Source organism: Phoenix dactylifera, unplaced genomic scaffold (assembly GCF_009389715.1).
Source record: "Phoenix dactylifera cultivar Barhee BC4 unplaced genomic scaffold, palm_55x_up_171113_PBpolish2nd_filt_p 000309F, whole genome shotgun sequence".
Taxonomy (NCBI): Eukaryota; Viridiplantae; Streptophyta; class Magnoliopsida; order Arecales; family Arecaceae; genus Phoenix; species Phoenix dactylifera.
Window position 1 is genome coordinate 381,966 of NW_024067781.1, and position 25,396 is coordinate 407,361.

The 25,396-nt window shown below is 41.0% G+C and overlaps 1 protein-coding gene across 1 annotated transcript in view; it reads right to left on the reverse strand.

Annotated features, from left to right (window-relative positions):
- Window positions 1-25,396, reverse strand: part of LOC103716598 (NPC intracellular cholesterol transporter 1-like) — a 244,943-nt gene that overhangs the window by 17,308 nt on the left and 202,239 nt on the right. Inside the window, exon 37 of the mRNA XM_039118113.1 lies at window positions 20,038-20,131. Within this exon, the coding sequence (XP_038974041.1) occupies window positions 20,038-20,131 (94 nt within the window). The remainder of the gene's footprint in view (window positions 1-20,037; window positions 20,132-25,396) is intronic.

Below are 25,396 nucleotides of genomic sequence, written 5' to 3' on the forward strand. Positions count from 1 at the left end.
TTTTGCAAAATCTTCACCAAGTATTTGCAAACAACTTGAAATTTTGTCTATATGTTATACTTTTCTTTTTAATTTGATTCTCTTCTTTCATACTTTAATCTCCAACACCTCCTATATTTCTTCTGAAAACTTGCAGTATTATGAATTTTTGTTAATAGAAAATTAATCATGAAGCCTGAATTTGTTACGACAGTGCATGACTGCAAGTTAAGTTAGATAAGAGCTCCTTTAATATAAGCATCCACCATGACATGAGTGTAACAATGTGAGATATGGGGCTGAAGTCGGCAGCCCCAGCCGACTTCAGCCCCGTTTCTATTTTTGGGAGGACCGGAACAGAGGATCGCGATTGCGATCCTCTCCGGCTCCTCCGGGGACAAATGGGGCAAGGGCGCCGCGGGTATCCCGCGGCACCCCCCTTCGGTCACACCGCGGCTGATCACAGCCGCGGATCGCGCTCGACCGCCGCGATTTTCGCGGCGGAGGGCTGTTATGATGGGGAGATAAAACCCCCATCTATCCTTCCCTAGGGCCACCGCCGAGTCCCCTTTTCTTCCTCTCCTCTCTCTCCTCTTCCTCTCCTTCCTCTGCTCCCACTTCCCAAGTCGCCGGTGAGCCGCCTCGGCCAACCACCACCACCACTCAAGCTTCCCCTGTTTCGAGATCTCCTTCCTCTTCGGAAAGTGCCATCGCCGCCGCCGCTTGACATCGGACCGAGCCTCCCTTGGCCGAGAGCCGCCACTTCCGTCGACCGCCGGTGAGCTTCCCTCCTCTTTTGCCCTTGATTCCATGCCAAATAACATGCTTGATTTCCTTCCTTTGCTTTGGCCCCAAACCGAGATCATTCGGTTTTCCTTCGACGCCCGTCGCTGCAGCAGCCGCCGGCCGCCACTGCAGTCGGCCGGCTGTCGACCGGGCAACAGCTCCCGGCCGCCTAGGCTGACCCCCCCCCGCCAGTCCCTTCTTCCTCTTCTTCTTTCCCTATTCGTGGGGGTTTGGGGAAGGGCCCTGTTCACGGGCCCTATTCACTGCGGGCCCAACTTGGGCCCGGTTCGAACCCGAAACCCGAAACAAAAAAAAAAAGAGAAGAAAACCCGAAACCCGAAATCCAGTTCAGACCCGAAACCCAAGATCCGAAACCCAGTTTAGACCCGAAGCCCGGAACCCGAAACCCGAGTCCGTTTGGCCAAAAAATGCAATTTTACAGTTAAGCCCTTGATAGTATATTATTTCACAAAAAGGTATTCTGAAATTTGTATTTGATCCCTGTAGGAAAGATTTATTACATAAAGGCCCTCAACTATATTTGTTTGGTCCTTTTACCCAAGTTTTATTACGGAACGGTGCTATGTAATTAGACATTGGTCCCTGAAACGAATTTTTATTGCATAAATGAACAAATTAGAGGCCAACCTTGGGAGGGCCCTATTGGGCCGAGTCTATGTGGGCCCATTGGGCCGTGTCTGATGTGGGCCCTATCGGGCCATGTTCATTATGGACCAACTCTGGGCCCTGTTGGGCCGTGCCCAGTAGTATTATTTTTGGATTTTTGCTTAGATCTGAAATTAACAAGGAATTAATTAAATTTAAACAGGTGAACCTGATCCGCCTATCTGAAGTAGGGATTAAGCGAGAAGAGGTAAGTAACTTAATACTTCAAGTGCGATTTTCAAATTATTTGATAAATAGATTAAATTCTGAAATATGTTTTGTATTTAGTAAAATGGGTCCGGCATGTTAAATTTCATTTGAAAATTATGCTCTGAAATCCGTAAACTATGACTGGAAAATTTGTGAAATATGTTTTTATATATATGTATTCTCAGCATGGCTATGATCTGTTCTGTTCTGTTCTGGCCCCGCTAATGGGGATTATACGTTGGACCTGTCGACTTGTAATCTGTGAGGAACCGGTTTCGACACCGCGCCACCGGTGATTAGAATAGTGGTTTCTGGACACCGTTTCCACCGGTGACTAACAATAGTGGTTTCTAGCACTCTGTGCAACCCATGCCACTGGGTTACGTGGTCGTAGCCTATTATGTTGAGATTCTGGTATCAGAGTTTTTGGAAAAATAATAATAAGTTTTGAAAACAACAAAACAATATTATTTATGATTTATTCCAGACATTATCCTGTATTTTGATCTGATATGCTCTGACCCCACTTTGGGGTATTTTGTTGCTTACTGGGCTAGTGTAGCTCATTATTCTATTTTCTCCATTTTTCAGATCCAGAGGCTTGACCTCACGGGATTGAGGAGTGCGTTAGATTTTCCGACGATTCCTTCAGTTATTGGCATTTTAGTTAGATTAGTTTGGACATTTAAATTATGTTGACATATGCTATTTTGCAATTTTGTAAGACTGCTTTTGAATAAATTTAAATAATTATGTCAGTTTTGAACATTTGTATTTGCTTTGATATGATCCGATGCCTTGCACGCCTGTGCGGCCCGCCGTGCGGGCGTGCGGCGTCTGCCGCGCCTCGGGCTCGGGGCGTGACATATTTGGTGGTATCAGAGCCAGGTTTAAGATCACTAGGGATTGTAACTGAAACAATTATATTGAGCCTAAGTTTTAGGATTCCTAGGATCCATCAGAAAGGTTGAGAGATGGGTAGGAACCAGATAAGGGGATAATGTTTATTTATTTTATTAACTATTTCGTAATATTCTGTTTGGATGATTTTATAACATCTATATATTTTTACTGAATCAGAATGCCGCCTCGTCGTGTCCGTAGCCTGAATCGGATGGTCAGGGGCTCTCGGGGAAGAGCCCCTACCAACCAAGCTGGCGAGGCATCGCATAGCTCAGGACCCCAAGGTCAATCAACTCCAGAAACTGCCGCCGGAAATCAAACCCGGGTGCTCGAACTGATTGAGGAGGTCGTTGGGTTAGTACACCAACAGAGGCAACAACCTCAGCAACCAATCCAGCAAGTCGTTGATCCTCCGGAGCAAAGGAGTATAGCTTAATTCAAGAGAATGGCTCCTTCGGTTTTTAAAGGCACCACTAGTCCTTAAGAGGCCGAAGCCTGGATAGAGGAAATGGAGAAAGCCTTCAGAGCAATGGAGTGCACCGATGAAGAGAAGGTCAGATTTGCCACCTATATGCTTCAGGACCGAGCTCATCATTGGTGGATGTCTGTGGAGCGCACATTGGCACCCGAGCAGGAGGCACTTACCTGGCAAAGGTTTCGCACAGCCTTCTACTCCAAGTATTTCCCTTCAAGTCGCCTTAGGGAGCTAGAGAGAGAATTTCTAAATCTGCCTCAAGGAACTATGATCGTGGATGAGTATGAGGCAGAGTTTGACAGGTTAGCTCGGTTTGCTCCCACCCTCGTCATAGATGCAGAGTCCCGGATGAGGAGATTTGAAGAAGGATTGAAGCCTCAATTACGTCGGGGTTTGGCCGTAGTGCACTCAACCAACTATGATGACCTGGTAGACAGGGCCAAGAATATGAAAATTGTCTGGAAGGAAACACAAGATTCAAAAGATAGAATACAAAAGAAGAGGAGCAGAGATGTGAAAGAGTAGATGCCCTACAAGCCAATCGCAATATGTATTGCGAAAGGTTTTTTCTTTTGATTTGTCCAAATCATGTACATGACATTTAAATATGAATAAAGGCGTTATGTTTTATCATATGCTGTTGATTATATTTATGATAAACTCCTTAGATTAGGGCAATGGTTTTAAGACTATGATGAGATCATACTAGTGAGACTTAAAATCCTAAAATCCTAATCTTAAATATTCCCAGTCATTGGTATATTGAGTCGGGGATCAATGATTACCGGAAAGACTGGCATGTCTTATGTATGCTCGATGCAGAGGATGATTGATCTCACAATCATTTGTGTGGAGACACTAATACAAAGATGTGGGTGCTCATTAGAGGAATGAGTTCACTGAATTGACCTACAAAGAGAAATCTTATGAAGTCTTACTTACATGTCAAAAGATGATTCTCTTAGTGGGAGTTGTGCAACTGATCCTATGACCTGAGATCACCATGGTATCTTGTGCACATGAACCCATATTTTGGTTTACACTCATTCATGATAATAAGTTATGTACGAGGTCTTCTGGATATGGTGAATTGTGTACGAAGATTATGAGTAGGTCAACAAGGAATTAATCACTTCTAGTAAGAGAAGATAGCATCTTATTTATTCTAATCATATGATAATTCAGGAAACCTTTGATCAAAGTAGAATGAAAATTAGAAAGAGTTTCTAATGTTTCATTATTTGAATTATCATTAAAAGATTGAGAAAAATATGAATATGAAATTGAGTTTGACATATATTCATACTCATATGCATTTTTGGGATGCAGTTTGATTAAAGGATTGAATTGCATGGTAACTTGCCACTGAAGGGTATTTTTGGTATTTCCACCAAATTCCATATTTTTCGGATAGACATGACACGTTGCTAGACGTCAATCTTGTTTTATAGGTTTGATCAAATTAAAGAGTTAATTCGATCACCAATTAGAAAGGATTCTAATTGTTAAGTTCGGGTTCGCGCAGTTTGGACTTAAATCGATTAGAAGAGTTCTAATCAAGTTGGGTCAACTCGCACTCACACCTATTGCTGGCTAAGTATGGAACCCAATGGGTCACACACAAGAAAACTTATCAAGGGTCTAATTGGATTAGATCATGTTTGCAAGATAAACATCCTAGCAGGTGTTGCAAACCTTAGCTCCTAATTCGAATTGGATTCGAATCTGATTCGAATTGGATTCGAATCTGATTCTTAATTGATTTAATTTGATTAGATCATATTCTAATATGGGTTAGCCAAGAGTTGGCACCTAATTGGCTTGGTTTGAGTCTAATTGGATTAGATTTAATAAATCATTCAATCTAGACCGTTAGATCTTGATCTACCGTTGGATGAAGACATAATGGAGAGTTGGTTTAACCCAATTGGATTGGGTTAGAGGATGGCTACCATAATTGACCATTGGATCTTAATCCCACCATTGGATGAAGACATAATGGGTCAAGTGAATGGCACCTTGCATTGGAGCCTTTGGATCATCATCATGAAAGATCAAGAGGTGAGGCGTGATGGACATGTGATTAGCATGTGATGTTGACTTGGTCAAAATATGGCACCACATGAAAGGACATATCATTTGATACACCTCCTCACTTGATCTGCACCTCCTCTTTTTTGATATGGCCCTTTAGATGATGCCCTTTCATGAGAGGATGTGTGGATGGGATGCATCCCTTGGAGATGCATCCCTACACCTATTATAAATAGGTTAGCACTCCATGGGTTTCATCATTCCAATTCCACCCCACTCCTCTTTCTTTCTTTCTTACATTAGTTTCTTTCTTTCTAGCATTGCTTCTAGTGTGTCCTAAGCCAAGACAAGGTGGTCTTCTTTAGGACAAAAGGATTAGAAGTGATTTTAGAAGGCTAAAGAAAAATAGAAAGGAAGGAAAGCAAGCCATTAGAGTTCTTTAGAAGAATTCTGCATTAAGGATCAAAAGTCTTTGGAGCTAAAGTCTTGATTAAGTTTTCGTGTGGATCACCATTGGAGGGCGGACACTTGGACGCCTCGTGGAGATTGTACACTTTGGATTAGCGTTTGAGGTATTCTACTAATTCTGCATTTATTTTATATCATTTGATTGTAATCATTAAGGTGATCTAGGCTTAAAAGGGTTTCAAGAAATTTTTAAAATCCCTAGCTTCCGCTGCGCATTATAACATGCTAAAACCCTTCAGTGGTATCAGAGCCATCCTTAATTGGTTCAATCAAATAATTATGTATGATTATTAATTTACTATGAGATAGTTATGTCATATGCTTAGAGAAATGCTGAAATGTATGATTAATATATGATATGTTATGTAATAAAATATCATGATATGAAATTTTCCATATGAAAATATGTTGAAGCATGTTAATTAATTGCTTATGATTTATACATGCTATGAGATAGCCATGATGCATAATAGTTTATTTTAGACATGTTAAATGTATGTTACAATTAAAGAATGTGCTAGAGACTAGTAAGCCCTCAATAAAAATTATATTAAGTCATAGTGTTGAAAAAATTTGAGCTAACCCATTCTAGAACAATTAATCTAATTGGTGTCTAAGGAAAGCACTAAAGGTGGTTACTTAATTAGGACCTTACTCTCTGAGTAAGGGGAGCCTCCCACCTGCTTACCTGGCCAATTGTTTGATTGCCTATTATGGATAAGCTTAATATTGATATAACACTATTGATAGCCTTCCTTCATGCCTCGATATTATTATGTCAAGATCCATGCTAGTTTGTTGTGCTAACACAAGACTTGCAATGGGGACTGATGTTATACTGTCTTGGTGCATTAAGATGCTTATGGCATATTTTAATATATTGCCTTGTTGTGCAACCACAAGGGCAATATTATTCGAATATGACTATATGGAAATGAAGGGTTTGACTTAACTAAAATATTATTGTTTGTTGTGCTAACACAAGGCAATAAGTATTTTAAGAGGACAAGATAAAGTTGAGAATTGCATGAGATGTAATTGGAAAGAGTTTCCTACCTTTGAACTCATAAGAGTTTGTTGTGTAAACACAAGGCTTTTTATGATGAATTAGGATCTCAACCCTACTAAGAAAAATTATATTTTCACGTTTATCATAGGGGAGGGCTATGATATTCGATAAAAATAGTAGGAGACAAATTAAATTAAAGTCCTTATCTAGTTGCAAACATGTCATCATGATTGGTCTGCTTATATTAGTTTTGTTCTTGCATATGTAGAATTATTAAATGGCTTCTTCACTTTCACTAAGAGGCATCTTAGATGCCAACAAGTTGACCGGACCAAACTATATGGACTGGTTGAGGAATTTAAAGATAGTACTCACTCAGGAGAAAATTTTCTATATACTTGAAACCCCTGATCTTGGAGATCTAGGGGATGATGCTACAAAAGAGGAGGTTGCCACACATAAGATGTGGAAAAATGACAGTGTGACTGTCAAATGTATCATACTTGCCTCTATGAACAATGAATTACAGAGGCAACATGAAGGCATGGACACTCAATCCATTCTTCTCAATTTAAAAGAGTTGTATGGAGAACAAAGCAGGACTGCTAGGTATGAGATATCTAAGCAGTTGTTCCGTGCTAGAATGAATGAAGGAACTCCAGTGCAAAACCATGTTCTTATGGTTATAGACTTGATCACCAGATTAAGTCAATTAGGTTTTGCTATGGATAGTGAGCTCAGTCAGGATTTGATCCTGCAATCACTGCCTGATTCATTCTCTCAGTTTGTTGAGAACTTTCACATGAACAAGCTGAACACCTCCCTGCCCGAGCTGTTAAATATGCTCAAAACAGCTGAAGGGCATATTAAGAAGGATAAAGGTCCACTCCTTATAAATAGCACCTCTATGAGGAAATCGGGAAATAAGGGTTCTAAGAAACGATTGAACCCCAAGAGTAGCATCAAAAAGAAAAAAGGAAAGAAAAACTCCGGATCAAGTACCTGTTTTCATTGCGGCAAAGCTGGCCACTGGAAAAGGAATTGCAAGAGTTTTCTTGCAAGTATGAAGACCGATGCAAGAGTTGCATCAAAAGGTATGTTTATGTTACATGCCAACTTGTCATTAAGTTCTTCAAATTCAAATTCATGGGTATTGGATACCGGCTGTGGTTTTCACATTTGCAAATCTTTGCATGGACTACAGAAAATTAAAATTTTGAAGAAAGGTGACTTCGAGCTGTATGGCGTTGGAGGAGAGTCCATCCAGGCTGAAGCTGTTGGAACCTACAACTTGGAATTGCCTTCGGGAAAGCTCCTACAATTAGAAGATTGTTATTATATGCCCAAAATTATTAGAAATGTAATTTCCATTCCTTTGTTGTTAAAGAAAGGTTTTGAAATTAATGGAAAGGGCAATGGTTGCTCTATTTATTTTTCTAATAAGCATCTTTGCAATGGCATTATGGAAAATGGTCTTCTAGTTTTATTACTTAATGACAATGTCTTTCATATTAATAAAAGCAATAAAAGAAAGAGAGAGGAAGTGAATAATACCCTCCTTTGGCATTGCCGACTTGGTCACATAAGTGAATCAAGAATCAACAAGTTATACAAAGAAGAGTTCTTTGATCCTTATGATTATGAATCATTAGGAACTTGTGAATCTTGTCTTATGGAAAAAATGACCAAGTCTCCATTCACTGGACATGGAGAAAGGGCAAGTGAGTTATTAGGACTTATACATACAGATGTATGTGGTCCTATGACAACTCCAGCTAGAGGTGGATACTCTTACTTCATCACATTCACTGATGATTTATCAAGGTTCGGATTTGTGTATCTTATGAAACATAAATACGAAGCCTTTGATAAGTTTAAAGAGTATCAAAGTATGGTTGAAAAACAAACCGGAAAGTGTATTAAAATCCTTCGATCTGATCGAGGAGGTGAATACCTTTCTAGTGAATTTTTAAATCATCTTAAAGAAAAGGGCATTCTCTCTGAATGGACACCTCCGTATACGCCACAACTAAATGGTGTAGCTGAATGGAGGAATCGTACTCTATTAGATATGGTAAGGTCCATGATGTGCTTTACAGATCTTCCTATTTCCTTCTGGGGTTATGCCTTAGAAACTGCTACATATGTGCTAAACAGGATACCTTCAAAATCTGTATCTAGTACTCCATATGAGATATAGAGAGGTAGAAAGTCCAATCTTAAAAATTTTAAAATATGGGGCTGCCAAGCATATGTCAAAAGAAATTTTGGACATAAGCTAAGTGCTAGATCAGATAAATGTACATTTATAGGTTATTCCAAAGAAAGTATTGGATATCTCTTCTATCACCCTACTGAACAAAAGGTATTTGTTAGTAGGCATGCCACTTTCTTAGAAAAAGAGTTTATCTTAGAAAAGGGCAGTGAAAGAAGAATTGAACTTAATGAAGTTCAAGACCAAATAGAAACACAAGAAATTCTTCAACCAGATGTACCCATTGATGAAGTACAACCACAACACACATCTCCTCTCCAAAGGTCAGATAGAGTGCGAAATGCACCTAAGAGGTATGGGTTTATCATTGAGAATGATGAAGCCCACATCATCGAAAATGATGATCCTCTGACCTATTCGGAAGCTATCATGAGTAATGACTCTAACAAATGGTTAGAAGCTATGAAATCCGAAATAGACTCTATGTATACCAACCAAGTATGGACTTTGGTTGATGCACCAGAAGGTGTAAACCCTATAGGTTGCAAATGGGTCTATAAGAAGAAGATTGGAGCAGATGGCCAAGTAGAAACCTACAAGGCTAGATTGGTGGCAAAAGGTTTCAGGCAAAAGCAAGGAATTGACTATGATGAAACTTTTTCACCAGTTGCCATGCTTAAATCTATTCGGATTTTGCTTGCAATAGCTGCATACTATGATTATGAAATTTGGCAGATGGATGTCAAAACCGCCTTCCTTAATGGTTATCTTGAGGAAGAGGTTTACATGACACAGCCAGAAGGATTTGTCTCAAGTGGAAGAGCAAATCAAGTATGCAAGCTTAAGAGATCCATTTATGGATTAAAGCAAGCATCGAGGAGTTGGAACATCCGTTTTGATACAACAGTCAAAGAGTTTGGTTTTATCAAAAATGTGGATGAACCATGTGTGTACAAGAAGACTAGTGGGAGTGCCGTTGTCTTCTTAATATTGTATGTAGATGACATACTAATCATTGGAAATGATATTCCAATGTTACAATCGGTCAAGACTTGGCTATCAAAAAGTTTTTCCATGAAAGACTTGGGAGAAGCATCCTATATACTTGGTATAAAGATCTATAGGGATAGATCTACAAGGATGCTAGGCTTGTCCCAGTCTAAGTACATAGATCGTGTGCTAAAAAGATTCAGCATGGAAGGAAGTAAAAGAGGTTACTTACCTATGAGTCATGGCATACGTCTCTCTAAGAAGATGTCTCCTAAGACATCTGAAGAGAGGAATAGAATGAATTCTATTCCCTATGCTTCGGCAGTAGGATCAATTATGTATGCTATGCTATGTACTAGGCCTGATGTTGCTTATGCCTTAGGCATAACAAGCAGATTCCAGGCTGATCCAGGAGAAAATCATTGGATAGCTATGAAAAATATTCTTAAGTACTTAAGAAGGACTAAAGATATTTTTCTAGTTTATGGAGGATCTGAGTTGAAACTAGAAGGATTTTCTGATTCTAGTTTTCAATCAGATCCAGATGATAGCAAGTCCACTTCAGGGTATGTCTTTACCCTAAATGGTGGTGCAGTGAGCTGGAAGAGTTCCAAGCAGCAAACTGTAGCTGACTCAACTACTGAGGCAGAATACATCGCTGTAAGTGAAGCCGCTAAGGAAGCTGTCTGGATGAAGAAGTTCATCGCTGAGTTGGGAGTAGTTCCTGAGATTGCTGGACCAGTTTCAGTTTATTGTGACAACACTGGAGCTGTTGCTCAAGCAAAGGAACCAAGATCTCATCACAAATCCAAGCACATTCTAAGACGCTTCCACCTCGTTCGAGAGATCGTCGAGAGACAAGACATAGTCATTGAACGAGTAGACACAAAGAACAACTTAGCAGACCCATTCACTAAAGCTCTACCACAACAGCAGTTCGATCGCCACCTCGATTGTATGGGGATAAAATATAAGAGCGATTGGCTTTAGTGCAAGTGGGAGATTAAAAGAGTAGATGCCCTACAAGCCAATCGCAATATGTATTGCGAAAGATTTTTTCTTTTGATTTGTCCAAATCATGTACATGACATTTAAATATGAATAAAGGCGTTATGTTTTATCATATGCTGTTGATTATATTTATGATAAACTCCTTAGATTAGGGCAATGGTTTTAAGACTATGATGAGATCATACTAGTGAGACTTAAAATCCTAAAATCCTAATCTTAAATATTCCCAGTCATTGGTATATTGAGTCGGGGATCAATGATTACCGGAAAGACTGGCATGTCTTATGTATGCTCGATGCAGAGGATGATTGATCTCACAATCATTTGTGTGGAGACACTAATACAAAGATGTGGGTGCTCATTAGAGGAATGAGTTCACTGAATTGACCTACAAAGAGAAATCTTATGAAGTCTTACTTACATGTCAAAAGATGATTCTCTTAGTGGGAGTTGTGCAACTGATCCTATGACCTGAGATCACCATGGTATCTTGTGCACATGAACCCATATTTTGGTTTACACTCATTCATGATAATAAGTTATGTACGAGGTCTTCTGGATATGGTGAATTGTGTACGAAGATTATGAGTAGGTCAACAAGGAATTAATCACTTCTAGTAAGAGAAGATAGCATCCTATTTATTCTAATCATATGATAATTCAGGAAACCTTTGATCAAAGTAGAATGAAAATTAGAAAGAGTTTCTAATGTTTCATTATTTGAATTATCATTAAAAGATTGAGAAAAATATGAATATGAAATTGAGTTTGACATATATTCATACTCATATGCATTTTTGGGATGCAGTTTGATTAAAGGATTGAATTGCATGGTAACTTGCCACTGAAGGGTATTTTTGGTATTTCCACCAAATTCCATATTTTTCGGATAGACATGACACGTTGCTAGACGTCAATCTTGTTTTATAGGTTTGATCAAATTAAAGAGTTAATTCGATCACCAATTAGAAAGGATTCTAATTGTTAAGTTCGGGTTCGCGCAGTTTGGACTTAAATCGATTAGAAGAGTTCTAATCAAGTTGGGTCAACTCGCACTCACACCTATTGCTGGCTAAGTATGGAACCCAATGGGTCACACACAAGAAAACTTATCAAGGGTCTAATTGGATTAGATCATGTTTGCAAGATAAACATCCTAGCAGGTGTTGCAAACCTTAGCTCCTAATTCGAATTGGATTCGAATCTGATTCTTAATTGATTTAATTTGATTAGATCATATTCTAATATGGGTTAGCCAAGAGTTGGCACCTAATTGGCTTGGTTTGAGTCTAATTGGATTAGATTTAATAAATCATTCAATCTAGACCGTTAGATCTTGATCTACCGTTGGATGAAGACATAATGGAGAGTTGGTTTAACCCAATTGGATTGGGTTAGAGGATGGCTACCATAATTGACCATTGGATCTTAATCCCACCATTTGATGAAGACATAATGGGTCAAGTGAATGGCACCTTGCATTGGAGCCCTTGGATCATCATCATGAAAGATCAAGAGGTGAGGCGTGATGGACATGTGATTAGCATGTGATGTTGACTTGGTCAAAATATGGCACCACATGAAAGGACATATCATTTGATACACCTCCTCACTTGATCTGCACCTCCTCTTATTTGATATGGCCCTTTAGATGATGCCCTTTCATGAGAGGATGTGTGGATGGGATGCATCCCTACACCTATTATAAATAGGTTAGCACTCCATGGGTTTCATCATTCCAATTCCACCCCACTCCTCTTTTCTTTCTTTCTTACATTAGTTTCTTTCTTTCTAGCATTGCTTCTAGTGTGTCCTAAGCCAAGACAAGGTGGTCTTCTTTAGGACAAAAGGATTAGAAGTGATTTTAGAAGGCTAAAGAAAAATAGAAAGGAAGGAAAGCAAGCCATTAGAGTTCTTTAGAAGAATTCTGCATTAAGGATCAAAAGTCTTTGGAGCTAAAATCTTGATCAAGTTTTCGTGTGGATCACCATTGGAGGACGGACACTTGGACGCCTCGTGGAGATTGTACACTTTGGATTAGCGTTTGAGGTATTCTACTAATTCTGCATTTATTTTATATCATTTGATTGTAATCATTAAGGTGATCTAGGCTTAAAAGGGTTTCATGCATAGGGACTTTATTAAGAAATTTTTAAAATCCCTAGCTTCCGCTGCGCATTATAACATGCTAAAACCCTTCAAGATGATGATACTCATAGTGGACAGAATTCTAGTAGGACAGCAAAATCTCGCAATAGGTCTGGGCAATCAGAAAAGCAGGGATCTTATGGAGAGACTATTCAACAAGACCAGTCTAAATGTGAAGCATGTGGTGGTGCCCATAAGACAGAACTCTGTAGACGATTATCTGGCGCATGTTTCAGATGTGGCCAACAGGGTCATAAGATAGCAGAGTGCCCTCGCAATCGGCAAGTATCACAATCAGATCAGAGGCCTCAAGCTACAAGGACCCAGCAAGTGCAAGGTTCTCCTGCTCCGGTTCAGTTTGCTCAGCCTTCTTCTCCTAAGCAGCAGATAGGAGGGAGACTGCACACACAGGGTCGTATTTATGCGCTGACTCAGCAGGATGCTCCGGCATCCAATACTGTGGTGTCAGGTACCCTACCGGTTGCTTCTGTTTATGCTTATATACTGTTTGATTCTGGTGCTGCACATTCATTGTGTCATGGATATTTGTGCGAAAACATGACCTACCTTGCGTGCCGTTAGAGTATGATTTACATGTTAACACCCTGCCGGAAGTGGGATGATTGGTAATCAGGTCTGCAAGACTTGTCCGGTTCAGATAGTAGGTAGAGACTTGCCTGCTGATTTGATAGTTATAGATATGTATGACTGTGACATAATTCTTGGTATGGACTAGTTAGCGTCACACTTTGCTACCATTAACTGCCATGAAAAGCGGATAAAATTTCAGATCCCTGGATACATTAAATTTAGCTTCGTAGGTAGTGGTGCCTATATTTCCCTCGAGTTCTCTGCTATGCACGTTAGGCAGCCTATACGTGTGGTTGATAGAAAGGAACATGTGTTGAGGAGGTGCATAATTCCTTATGTTAAGATCTAGTGGAACAATCACTCAGAAAGTGAGACTATATGGGAACTGGAGGACGAGATGAAGGAAAAATATCCGGGTTCTTTTTGCAAGCTAAGGTATGTTAAATTTCGAGGACGAAATTTTTCTAAGGAGGAGAGAATGTGAGATATGGGGCTGAAGTCGGCAGCCCCAGCCGACTTCAGCCCCGTTTCTATTTTTGGGAGGACCGGAACAGAGGATCGCGATTGCGATCCTCTCCGGCTCCTCCGGGGACAAATGGGGCAAGGGCGCCGCGGGTATCCCGCGGCACCCCCCTTCGGTCACACCGCGGCCGATCACGGCCGCGGATCGCGCTCGACCGCCGCGATTTTCGCGGCGGAGGGCCGTTATGATGGGGAGATAAAACCCCCATCTATCCTTCCCTAGGGCCACCGCCGAGTCCCCTTTTCTTCCTCTCCTCCCTCTCCTCTTCCTCTCCTTCCTCTGCTCCCACTTCCCAAGTTGCCGGTGAGCCGCCTCGGCCAACCACCACCACCACCACTCAAGCTTCCCCTGTTTCGAGATCTCCTTCCTCTTCGGAAAGTGCCATCGCCGCCGCCGCTTGACATCGGACCGAGCCTCCCTTGGCCGAGAGCCGCCACTTCCGTCGACCGCCTGTGAGCTTCCCTCCTCTTTTGCCCTTGATTCAATGCCAAATAACATGCTTGATTTCCTTCCTTTGCTTTGGCCCCAAACCCGGTTTTCCTTCGATGCCCGTCGCTGCAGTAGCCGCCGGCCGCCACTGCAGTCGGCCGGCCCGTCGACCGGGCAACAGCTCCCGGCCGCCTAGGCTGACCCCCCACCAGCCAGTCCCTTCTTCCTCTTCTTCTTCTTTCCCTATTCGTGGGGGTTTGGGGAAGAAGAAGGGCCCTGTTCACGGGCCCTATTCACTGCGGGCCCAACTTGGGCCCGGTTCGAACCTGAAACCCGAAACAAAAAAAAAGAGAAGAAAACCCGAAACCCGAAATCCAGTTCAGACCCGAAACCCAAGATCCGAAATCCAGTTTAGACCCGAAGCCCCAGAACCCGAAACACGAGCCCGTTTGGCCAAAAAATGCAATTTTACAGTTAAGCCCTTGATAGTATATTATTTCACAAAAGGTATTCTAAAATTTGTATTTGATCCCTGTAGGAAAGATTTATTACATAAAGGCCCTCAACTATATTTGTTTGGTCCTTTTACCCAAGTTTTATTACGGAACGGTGCTATGTAATTAGACATTGGTCCCTGAAACGAATTTTTATTGCATAAATGAACAAATTAGAGGCCAACCTTGGGAGGGCCCTATTGGGCCGAGTCTATGTGGGCCCATTGGGCCGTGTCTGATGTGGGCCCTATCGGGCCATGTTCATTATGGACCAACTCTGGGCCCGATTGGGCCGTGCCCAGTAGTATTATTTTTGGATTTTTGCTTAGCTCTGAAATTAACAAGAAATTAATTAAATTTAAACAGGTGAACCTGATCCGCCTATCTGAAGTAGGGATTAAGCGAGAAGAGGTAAGTAACTTAATACTTCAAGTGCGATTTTCAAATTATTTGATAAATAGATTAAATTCTGAAATATGTTTGTATTTAGTAAAATGGGTCTGACATGTTAAATTTCATTTGAAAATTATGCTCTGAAATCCGTAAACTATGACTGGAAAATTTGTGAAATATGTTTTTATATATATGTATTCTCAGCATGGCTATGATCTGTTCTGTTCTGTTCTGGCCCCAGCCAATGGGGATTATACGTTGGACCTGTCGACTTGTAATCTGTGAGGAACCGGTTTCGACACCGCGGCCACCGGTGATTAGAATAGTGGTTTCTGGACACCGTTTCCACCGGTGACTAACAATAGTAGTTTCTGGCACTTTGTGCAACCCATGCCACTGGGTTACGTGGTCGTAGCCTATTATGTTGAGATTCTGGTATCAGAGTTTTTTGAAAAAATGATAATAAGTTTTGAAAACAACAAAACGATGTTATTTATGATTTATTCCAGACATTATCCTGTATTTTGATCTGATATGCTCTGACCCCACTTTGGGGTATTTTGTTGCTTACTGGGCTAGTGTAGCTCATTATTCTATTTTCTCCATTTTTCAGATCCAGAGGCTTGATCTCACGGGATTGAGGAGTGCGTTAGATTTTCCGACGATTCCTTCAGTTATTGGCATTTTAGTTAGATTAGTTTGGACATTTAAATTATGTTGGCATATGCTATTTTGCAATTTGTAAGACTGCTTTTGAATAAATTTAAATAATTATGTCAGTTTTGAACATCTGTATTTGCTTTGATATGATCCGATGCCTTGCATGCCTGTGCGGCCCGCCGTGCGGGCGTGCGGCGTCTGCCGCGCCTCGGGCTCGGGGCGTGACAAACAACCCAGGATGTCACACAAAAAAGGTCGGCCAGAAGCTCATTGATTGAGGTCCTTGGCTCTGCTTAAGCATCCAAGATGATGCAGAAAGAATAGAATTCCAGCAAGAACAGGAGATTATAGCAAGGAAGTGTAAAACTGAATGAGAAAACAAAGGATTCTAGATTCAAGAGTCAAAGGAATTCTCAGATCTGCATTATTTCCATAAGACTACAAAAGTGCTTACAAAGACTCTTAATAGACCAGGTCTCTAATAAGCCTAGCATCACAGTCCTTAATTAGATAAGTATTTATGAAATCTCGGCCATCCAAGTTCATTAAAAGTTCACACTCAAGCATGTGATTTTTTAAATGACTTGGAACATAGCTACTGGTTAAAGCTTCAGAGAAAACATAAGAGAGAATAAAGACTATGTTCTTAATAACTAATGAGCTCGTCCAATGGACTTAATGGGCCCGATTGGACTTAAAGTCTTCTTAGATGCTCCTGCATCAACCTCTTCAAATGAGAGAAAACTTGGCTCTCACGAGAAGAACTTAATAGTCTCATCATGAATTTCCAGGTCAATCCTCATCAGCTCTTCTTCTGCAATCCATGTACTCTTACTACCAGGTTTTCCCAACCATTTCACCAAGAAACACTGGTATGGGCTACCCCTCCTTGCTTTACCTCTTTAACAACCAACATATCTTCAATGACATCAAGTTGGCCCTTTGATAACACATCAGCTTGGTTTTGCCAGCATCTCCTTTTCCATCAAATCCTTCCAATGAACACAAATCAGCAATATTAAAGATGCGGTTGATATGCAAATCTGGTGGCAGCTCAATCATCTACATGCTTGAGCTAATCTTCTTCAACATCTTGCATGGCCCGACTTTTTTGCCTTTAGTTTTTAATAAGTTCCCTCAGAAAAACTGTCCCGCCTTAAGTGCACCAATACCATGCCTCCTTCAAAGTTCTTGTCTCGTTGATGTTGGTTTGTTGCATTGGCATAGGCTTCATTACTATCCTTATATCAGCTCTCATTTCCTCACGAACTTATTTAATGTGATCAGCAAAAGCCTCTCCATCATCACTTACATAAGCATCCTGAGGTAGTGGAACAAAGTCAAGAAGGACAGGTGTCTTCTTGATGGCCTGATTCACACGAATTATTATAACCAAATCCAGCTTGCAGAATTACTAGTTCCCATGACTTGACATGATTTCTCAATATGCACCTCAACATATTGCCAAGCTTCAGTTAACAACTTCAATTTGTCCACTCATTTTATGTCTGCTGAAATACTTCAAATCAGTTCCAAGATTTCGCCATAATGTCCTCCAAAAATGCCCCATGAGTTTTTTGTGTCTATCAGAAACAATGAATGTTGGAACACCATGTAACCTCACTACTTCTCCAAAAAATAATTCAGCAATATGTATGGCATCGGAATTTTCTGAATATGGGATAAAATGAGCCATTTTTGAGAACCAGTCAGCAACAGTAAGGATGAAACTCATGAAATCATGTCTTTCTACTGTCCTTGGAAGTCCTAAGATTAAATTCATGCTCACATGAACCCAAGGAGGCTTAGGATTCGGTAATGGGGTGTTATAAGCCTGTATTTGCGAAGTGCCCTTACCTAGTTGGCATGCTCGACACTGCTTCACTATCTTTCAACATCTTCAGCCAAGAATAATGATCAGCTACCATAGCCAAAGTTTTATCTCTAGCCAAATGTCCTCCCAAATCATTATCTTGGAGTTCCGTTATGATTTTCTCCTGAAGAGACTCATCAAGAATACATAATTGATTGCCCTTTAATAAGGAACCATCATGGAATCTTTACGGTGAATGGCCTAATCTCATTGGCTGTTTTAAGTCATCTATTACATGGCTGATGTATGGATCAATAATTCAGTATCATCAAGGATTGCCGCCTCCGTTCAAACTTGGTTGGAGGTCTCAAGCTCCTGGAAGTGATCGAATATCCTTTCTTTACTATAAGTCTCTTTTTTCTCTTTTTCTGCTCAAAATATTGTTGGCACACAATCAGGTTCCTATCAACATGGTATTGAGCACACTTGCTGCTACATACCCTTGTGTGAAATCTGAAGAAAAAGCTCAGCATCTCAGATCTCATGTCCTATGTTTTGGCAAAAAAATGTTCTCAACAAACAAAAGACTGAACAAGAGACTCACAATAGGAGGCTGATATTAAGGCAAAGTTTGATCAAAAGCTTAATTAACTCAAGGAGTTCCTTCAGCATCAGTTGTTGCCAAGGATTCAATTGAAGAAAAAGTGGAAGATATGAAAGATCAACACCCTTATGCAAAGAATAGTAAATATACTAAAGGTAAAGGTATCCATCGTTTTCTTTGAGAGGAGAGTATGGTATACATCATGATTGAATCTAAGTTTTCTTGCACAAAGGTGGATGTTTTCCTTAATGGAATGATCGTAAGCCATCAGTGTGGATAATATAAGCAAAAAAGTATTTCCTTTTTTATAATACATAGGTAATCCAAAGGTTGAGAACTTGAGATTGCCTCAATCAATCTTACTGGCGATGCAATCGAGTGGTATGACCAGTTTAAATCATGCCATGTGATTCATATGTGGGAAGAATTTGGTGATGGATGCTTGTCTGCTTTGGTCCTAAAATGAAAATGTTGATGGTGAACTTGCAAAAGTTCACTAGGCAACAATTGTTTGGAGTACCTTACAAATTACACATGCAATTTTTTTGAACGAAAATATAGACAATCATTTATGTAATTAAGCAAATCAAAAAGGCCTCAGAAGTATTTAAGTGGATGTTTAAAATGTAAGCAGACTAAACGGGAAGCTAAGCATTTAAACAAATTATTGCCTCAACCAAGGTATGCTGAACCGACCGGAACCGGTCGGTTCAGCCTGTACCAAACCGGTGCCGACGGGCACCGGTACGGTACACCGTTTAAAAACGGTTCCAACCCAAACTGGGTCGAAATCGTTTGGTTCTGTACTTGGACCGGTGCGAACCGGCCCAGTTCGCACCGGTCCAAGCCACTCTTTCCTCGCACGTGGGCGCGCGGGGCAGCGCACCCCGCGCGCGGGGAAAAGCGCCCACACGGCTGGAGCCCGCGTGGGCCTCTTAATGCCACAGAGTCTGCGCGGACGCGGTTTTTTTTTTGGGAAACGCGTGCGGACGCGCGAGCAGAGAATGCGCGCCCTCGCGCAATTCGCTAGAGGGAATCCCGCCCGAGCGCGGTTCCCCGCGCGGCGCACCGTGCCCACGCGGGCTGCCAGCCCGCGTGGGGGCATTAAATGCCACAGAGTGGCATGAATGGCATTTGACGCGTCCGCGGACGCGCACAGACGCGTGTTTTTTTTTTGTTTTTTTTTTTATGTCTGTACGCGCGTGGCCGCGCGCGCGGCTATGGTTCGGTACCGGTTCCAAGCCGGAACCGTACCGGTGCCGGTGCTCACCGGTACACCAGTATGGTCGGTCCGGCGAACCTTGGCCTCAACTGATAAGCATTGCAAAGACATTCAAGCAATAGTTAAGGCTTAAAAGCTTAATTGGTCATTCTTAATATGACTATGAAAAAATTAGCCAATGACTGGAATTAAGAACTTGATTAGTTGTTTCAAGACTATAAGGCAACTGAATAACTTCGCAAGCACAAAAATACATCTTCATTTTGCATTACTAAATGTGAAAAGAGCCAATGAAACAAATGGCCTAGAAATGCTAGAAATTAAGCAACACATATTGACAATTAGTCCCATGATGAGCTCCTTATCAGAATTTGACAGTACTAGATTAACAAGTAGAAATATGAGAATACTAACCAAGACCAATAGAAATGTTGATCAAAGCTGTCTTCCATATATAAAGATATTGTTCGAAGAATACATAGAACACCGAGTATGGAAAAATTTGCATCTGCATCAAAATGTTTACACAAGCGATAATATAAGATGATTTACTGTGAACAAACATAAAATATCAAAAATACAATATATGAATATCCATAAGATGTTGCATTTTAAAATCTCATTATCTTCATTAAAATAAAAGGTTGCCTAGACACCTATTGACTTTTATTTGGCTAAGTAGAACATATACATGTTATCACAAGATTAAAACATTCTAGATGAGTTAGCAAACTAGATTAAGAGTATGAATGTAGGACCAAATAAAGTGGCCTACATAGGAGTGGAAGGAGATGAAGGGTTTGGGAAACTAGCAAGGCTGGAGGAACCAATACCGGGTACCGTACCGGTTCTCCGGCAGGATGACTCGGTACGGGATCGTGGGAGAGAGGAAAAGAGAGAGATCGAGCAGGGGATGGAAGGCCAGAAGAGGGTGGCGGACACCAGCGGAGTGCCGACGGAGGTCGGAGGAGGCCGACTTCACTTAAAAATCATGAATTTTTTTAAGGCCGCGCTCGGACCCTATTTCGTTCGAAACAGGGTCAGCGGCCGCAGCTTCACTTCCCGCGATGAATTATATTTAAGGTCGTGCCCAGACCCTGTTTCATTTGAAACAGGATCAGTGGTCGTGGCCTTGCTTCCCGTGGCCAAGGCCGATGCCCACTGGCCTCCACCGGACTCCGCCGGCGTCCCCCCTTCTCTCTCTCCCTCCCTACCCCGCTTGCTCTCTCTTTTCTTCTCCTTCTCTAGCTCCGACAACAGGTTTCGTTTCTATTACCGGAACTGTACCAGTGAGCCATGGGTACGATTTGGGACGGCCGGAATCGCCTGATTTGGGATAGTTCCACCAACCCTAAAAATAGGATTTAGGTCAAGAAATCTCTCCATTGTCCTATTATTAGTAAACAGGGAAGGAAGTATTTTTTGGTGATTCTAAATTTCAACAAGGCCAAAAACAATTCTATTTTAGCTGTTCAGACGAGGCATAGGTCTAAATAAAAAGTTTCTAGTCAATTGGCAGCCCTCCATAGTAGTCCTTTCACTGATGAGGAGGTATGTAGGAGGAGAGATCTTGAGACCAGGAGTCATACGGTTTGCTACCAACTATGTTGCACTTGATAGCCTTCTTCAAAAAAAAAAGCCCTATGTCAGATGTTTGTTAGTCCCAAGTGGTAGAAAAGTAGATAAGCGAGAGCCGACATTGAAGGGAGCAATGTTGAGGACTTGGTGATGAGACAGACATTCTAGCAGCGGGCCACTACGATATTGAAGGCTATTAGACATTGTATGAAGTGCTTCGAGCCGTAGACAGTGAGAGGTACCCCCAGATGGGCTTCCTGTATCACATGATAGAGAGGACTCAAATCATAGAGGCAGTCTAGCCCAGAAGTACATCGACATCATTGAGCGGTGGTGGAACGACCAGATGGGTAGAAACTTGTATCTAGAAGGTAAAAAGAACATTGAAAATTAGATTGTTCCTGTACTTGTATAATTTTACTAAAACAATAACGAACTCTGTGTAGCATACTATCTAAACCATCAGTTCTAGTACAACACAGCTAGAATCGATATGGATGACGAACTTCTGGCCGCTCTGTGTAATATCATTTACAACATAAAGCCTGATCCAAAAGTTGTAGCTCTATGTTTAGAAGAGGTAAGTCAACTTAAGTGACATGTGTAAGTTAACTAGTATCTCGATATCTTCTATTATTAACATAGTACAACACGGTTCTTTTTCATAAATCTAAATATTTAGAAAGAACAACGATAGATTTAGAGTCTCAACAGTTGTCGTAAGAAATCATTTTGGGATATGAATCTAGATATGTTATACACCAGGAGGACATTACCTGACATTAGAAGGTTACTAATATGGTAGTATGGTACTATCTTATATCTTATTTTTTTAATATTTTAGCTGAATGATGAATTCATTTTGGGATGTCCGCAAAAAATCTTAAGCGGCTAGGTATCCGAATCCTGTCCCAGACGATCTCTTCAAGTGGATGTGAGTGCAATATTTCACGCGTTCTTCTAGTTGATCAGCCACAACCACAAGATAGCCGATCACCACATGACTCCTTGTCCGAGACAACCTCTCAAAGATATGATCGGGAGATGCTTAGACGAGGCCATTGCACTGTCCGGTCGACTCGGTCAGGAGGGCGACATACATCCAGCATAGCAGAGGACACGAAGGGTTAAAAGGCAGCTGCCTAATGTTAATAGGATCTGCAGGATCCTATTTACATATGGTTTCCATAGCAAATCTAATTACCTTTATTTCCACAATCTACTCATTTCCTTTATTATTTCTATTAACTATGTATAGCTTAGTCTTCCTAATTTAGCTAGCAGAACTAATTGGCAGATTTATTGTGTATAGCTATCTATAACTAGTTACCATGTATTATAGCTAATTTCCTTGTAATGTACAGGTGTCTATAGCTAACTTCTCTGCACGGTTTTTCTATTTAATGAGATTCTCATAGAGATGAGAGATTATTCAGTCAATTTGACATGGTATCAGAGCCTATGTTATGAATTTGGTCATTAACGCTTTCTTCTTTCGGTTTTCTCTAGTTTTAGTCCAAAGGGCTCTTGGTGTTCTATATTTCTGAGTCTCGGTAGAGCCTTATGTTTTCTAGATTCTGAATTCTTGGTAAAGTTCTCTAGTTTTCTGGTTTCTAGCTTTCTTGGAGTTCTTTTTCTGGTGTTCTTTCTTTTGGTCATAATGTCTACAGAAGCCTTTTGTGTTCGTTTCACTGGGAAGAACTACTCTGCTTGGGAGTTTCAGTTCAAGATGTTTATCAAAGGCAGGGAGCTTTGGGATCATATTGATGGCTCTTCTAAAGCACCAACTGATGCTAAGGAATTTGCTCAATGGGAGACCAAGGATGCTCGGATTATTTCTTGGATTTTGGGGTCCACTGAGCCGCATATGGTGAACAATCTGCGGTCCTTTAGCACCGCGAAGGAGATGCGAGATTATTTGAAGGCGCATTTACAACCAAGACAACAATGCAAGGCGGTTTCAGTTGGAGTTGGAGATTGCAAATTATAGCCAAGGTAATCTTTCCATTCAGGAGTATTATTCTGGTTTTCTTAATCTGTGGAATGAGTATTCCGGAATCTTTCATGCTAAGGTGCCAAAAGAAGCCTTGTCCGCTATTCAAGAGGTTCATGCAACCAGCAAACGTCATCAATTTTTGATGAAACTTAGGCCAGAAATTGAAGTTACTAGGGCTGCGCTATTAAACAGAGATCATGTTCCCTCTTTGGATGTGTGTCTTGGTGAATTGTTTTGTGAGGAGCAACGAACACTTACCCAGGCTGTTATGGCACAAGAGAAGCTGTCCTCAGATGTTGCGACTTGTGAATGTTGCATATGCTGCTCAAGGGAAGGGAAAGGGCAAGGACAAGGTCCAGTGCTATTGCTGCAAGGAATTCAGCCATATTGCTCGCAACTGCAACAAGAAATTATGCACTTACTGTAAGCAGTCCGGACACATCATTAAGGAGTGTCCTACGCGACCTCAGAATCGCCGAGCCAATGCTTTTCAAGCTGCGGTCAGTTCTGCTTCTGTGGATCAGTCCGCAAGAATCACATCTGCTGCAGATACATCAGCAGGTCCTAACCAAGTTGTTCTTACTCCAAAGATGGTGCAACAGATGATTATCTCAGCCTTTTCAGCATTGGGACTTCAAGGTAACGGTAAGACAATTTCTCATCCTTGGTTTGTTGATTCTGGAGCATCAAATCACATGACTGGCTGTTTTGATTTTCTGCACAATGTTCGGTCCTATAACGGTACACAACACATTCAAATTGCTAATGGAAGTAATCTTCCTATTACTGCTATTAGAGATCTTAGTTCACCTTTCCGCAATGTGTTTGTGTCACCTAGACTCTCTACTAGTTTGATTTTAGTTGGTCAATTGGTTGATAACAACTGTGATGTGCATTTTTCTCGAAATGGTTGTCAGGTTCAGGATCAAGTGTCGGGGAAAATGATCGCGAAGGGGCCTAAAGTTGGAAGATTGTTTCCTCTGCATTTTACTCTTCCAAGTCTATTGTCTTTGGCTTGTACTGCAGCAACAAATCAGAGTGAGGTTTGGCATAAACGCCTAGGCCATCCTAATTCTCTTGTTTTGTCTCATTTAGTGAAGCATCGTTTTTTGGGCAATAAAGATCAGCTCTCTTCTTACAGCATGTCTTTTGATTGTACTGCTTGTAAACTTGAAAAAAGCAAAATTCTATCTTTTCCTAATCATGGTAGTCGAGCTGAAAAATGCTTCGATATTATTCATTGTGATGTTTGGGGCATTACTCCTATAACATCTCATGCTGGATATAAATATTTTGTGATGTTCATTGATGATTATAGTCGTTTCACTTGGGTGTATTTTCTCCGCTCCAAATCCGAAGTATTTTCTATTTTTCAGACCTTTGTGGCTTATGTTGAGACTCAATTCTCAACATGTATTAAAGTATTAAGGTCTGACTCAGGCAGAGAATATATGTCTCGTGACTTTCAGGCATTCTTGCATCAAAAAGGTATAATTTCTCAGCGATCTTGTCCTTATATACCTCAGCAAAATGTGTTGCTGAACGTAAGAATCGCCATCTGTTGGATGTTGTTCGCACCTTGTTGCTTGAATCCTCTGTTCCTCCTAAATTTTGGGTAGAAGCTTTGTCTACTGCAGTTTATTTGATTAATCGACTGCCTTCTCAAATTTTGGACTTTGATTCCTCTTATTATCGTCTCCATGGCAAGTATCCTGGTTACAATCAGTTTCATACTTTTGGATGTGTTTGCTTTGTTCACTTACCTGCTAATGAACGTCACAAACTTGCTGCCCAGTCGGTTCAGTGTGCCTTTATGGGTTATAGTATTGCTCAAAAGGGTTTTGTGTGTTATGATGCTGCTACTAACCGACTTCGTGTCTCTAGAAATGTAGTTTTCTTTGACAATTAGTATTTCTTTCAGTCCAATGTTGCCTCATCTTCTGATCTTGCCATGCTTCCTAGCTTTGATGATATATATCATTCTATTGAGCGTTTCAAACCAAATATTGTGTACAAGAGACGTCGGCCACCTCAGCCCCTTCCCGATACTGATCCACCACCTGAGGCGCAGGGAGTCCCTGCGCCTCGGAGGTCCACTAGAGCCTCCCATCCACCAGATGGGTATGGATTCTCACATACATTACTCAGCGTGACTCTGTCTACCATCACGATTCCTACTTGTTATTCCCAGGCAATTAA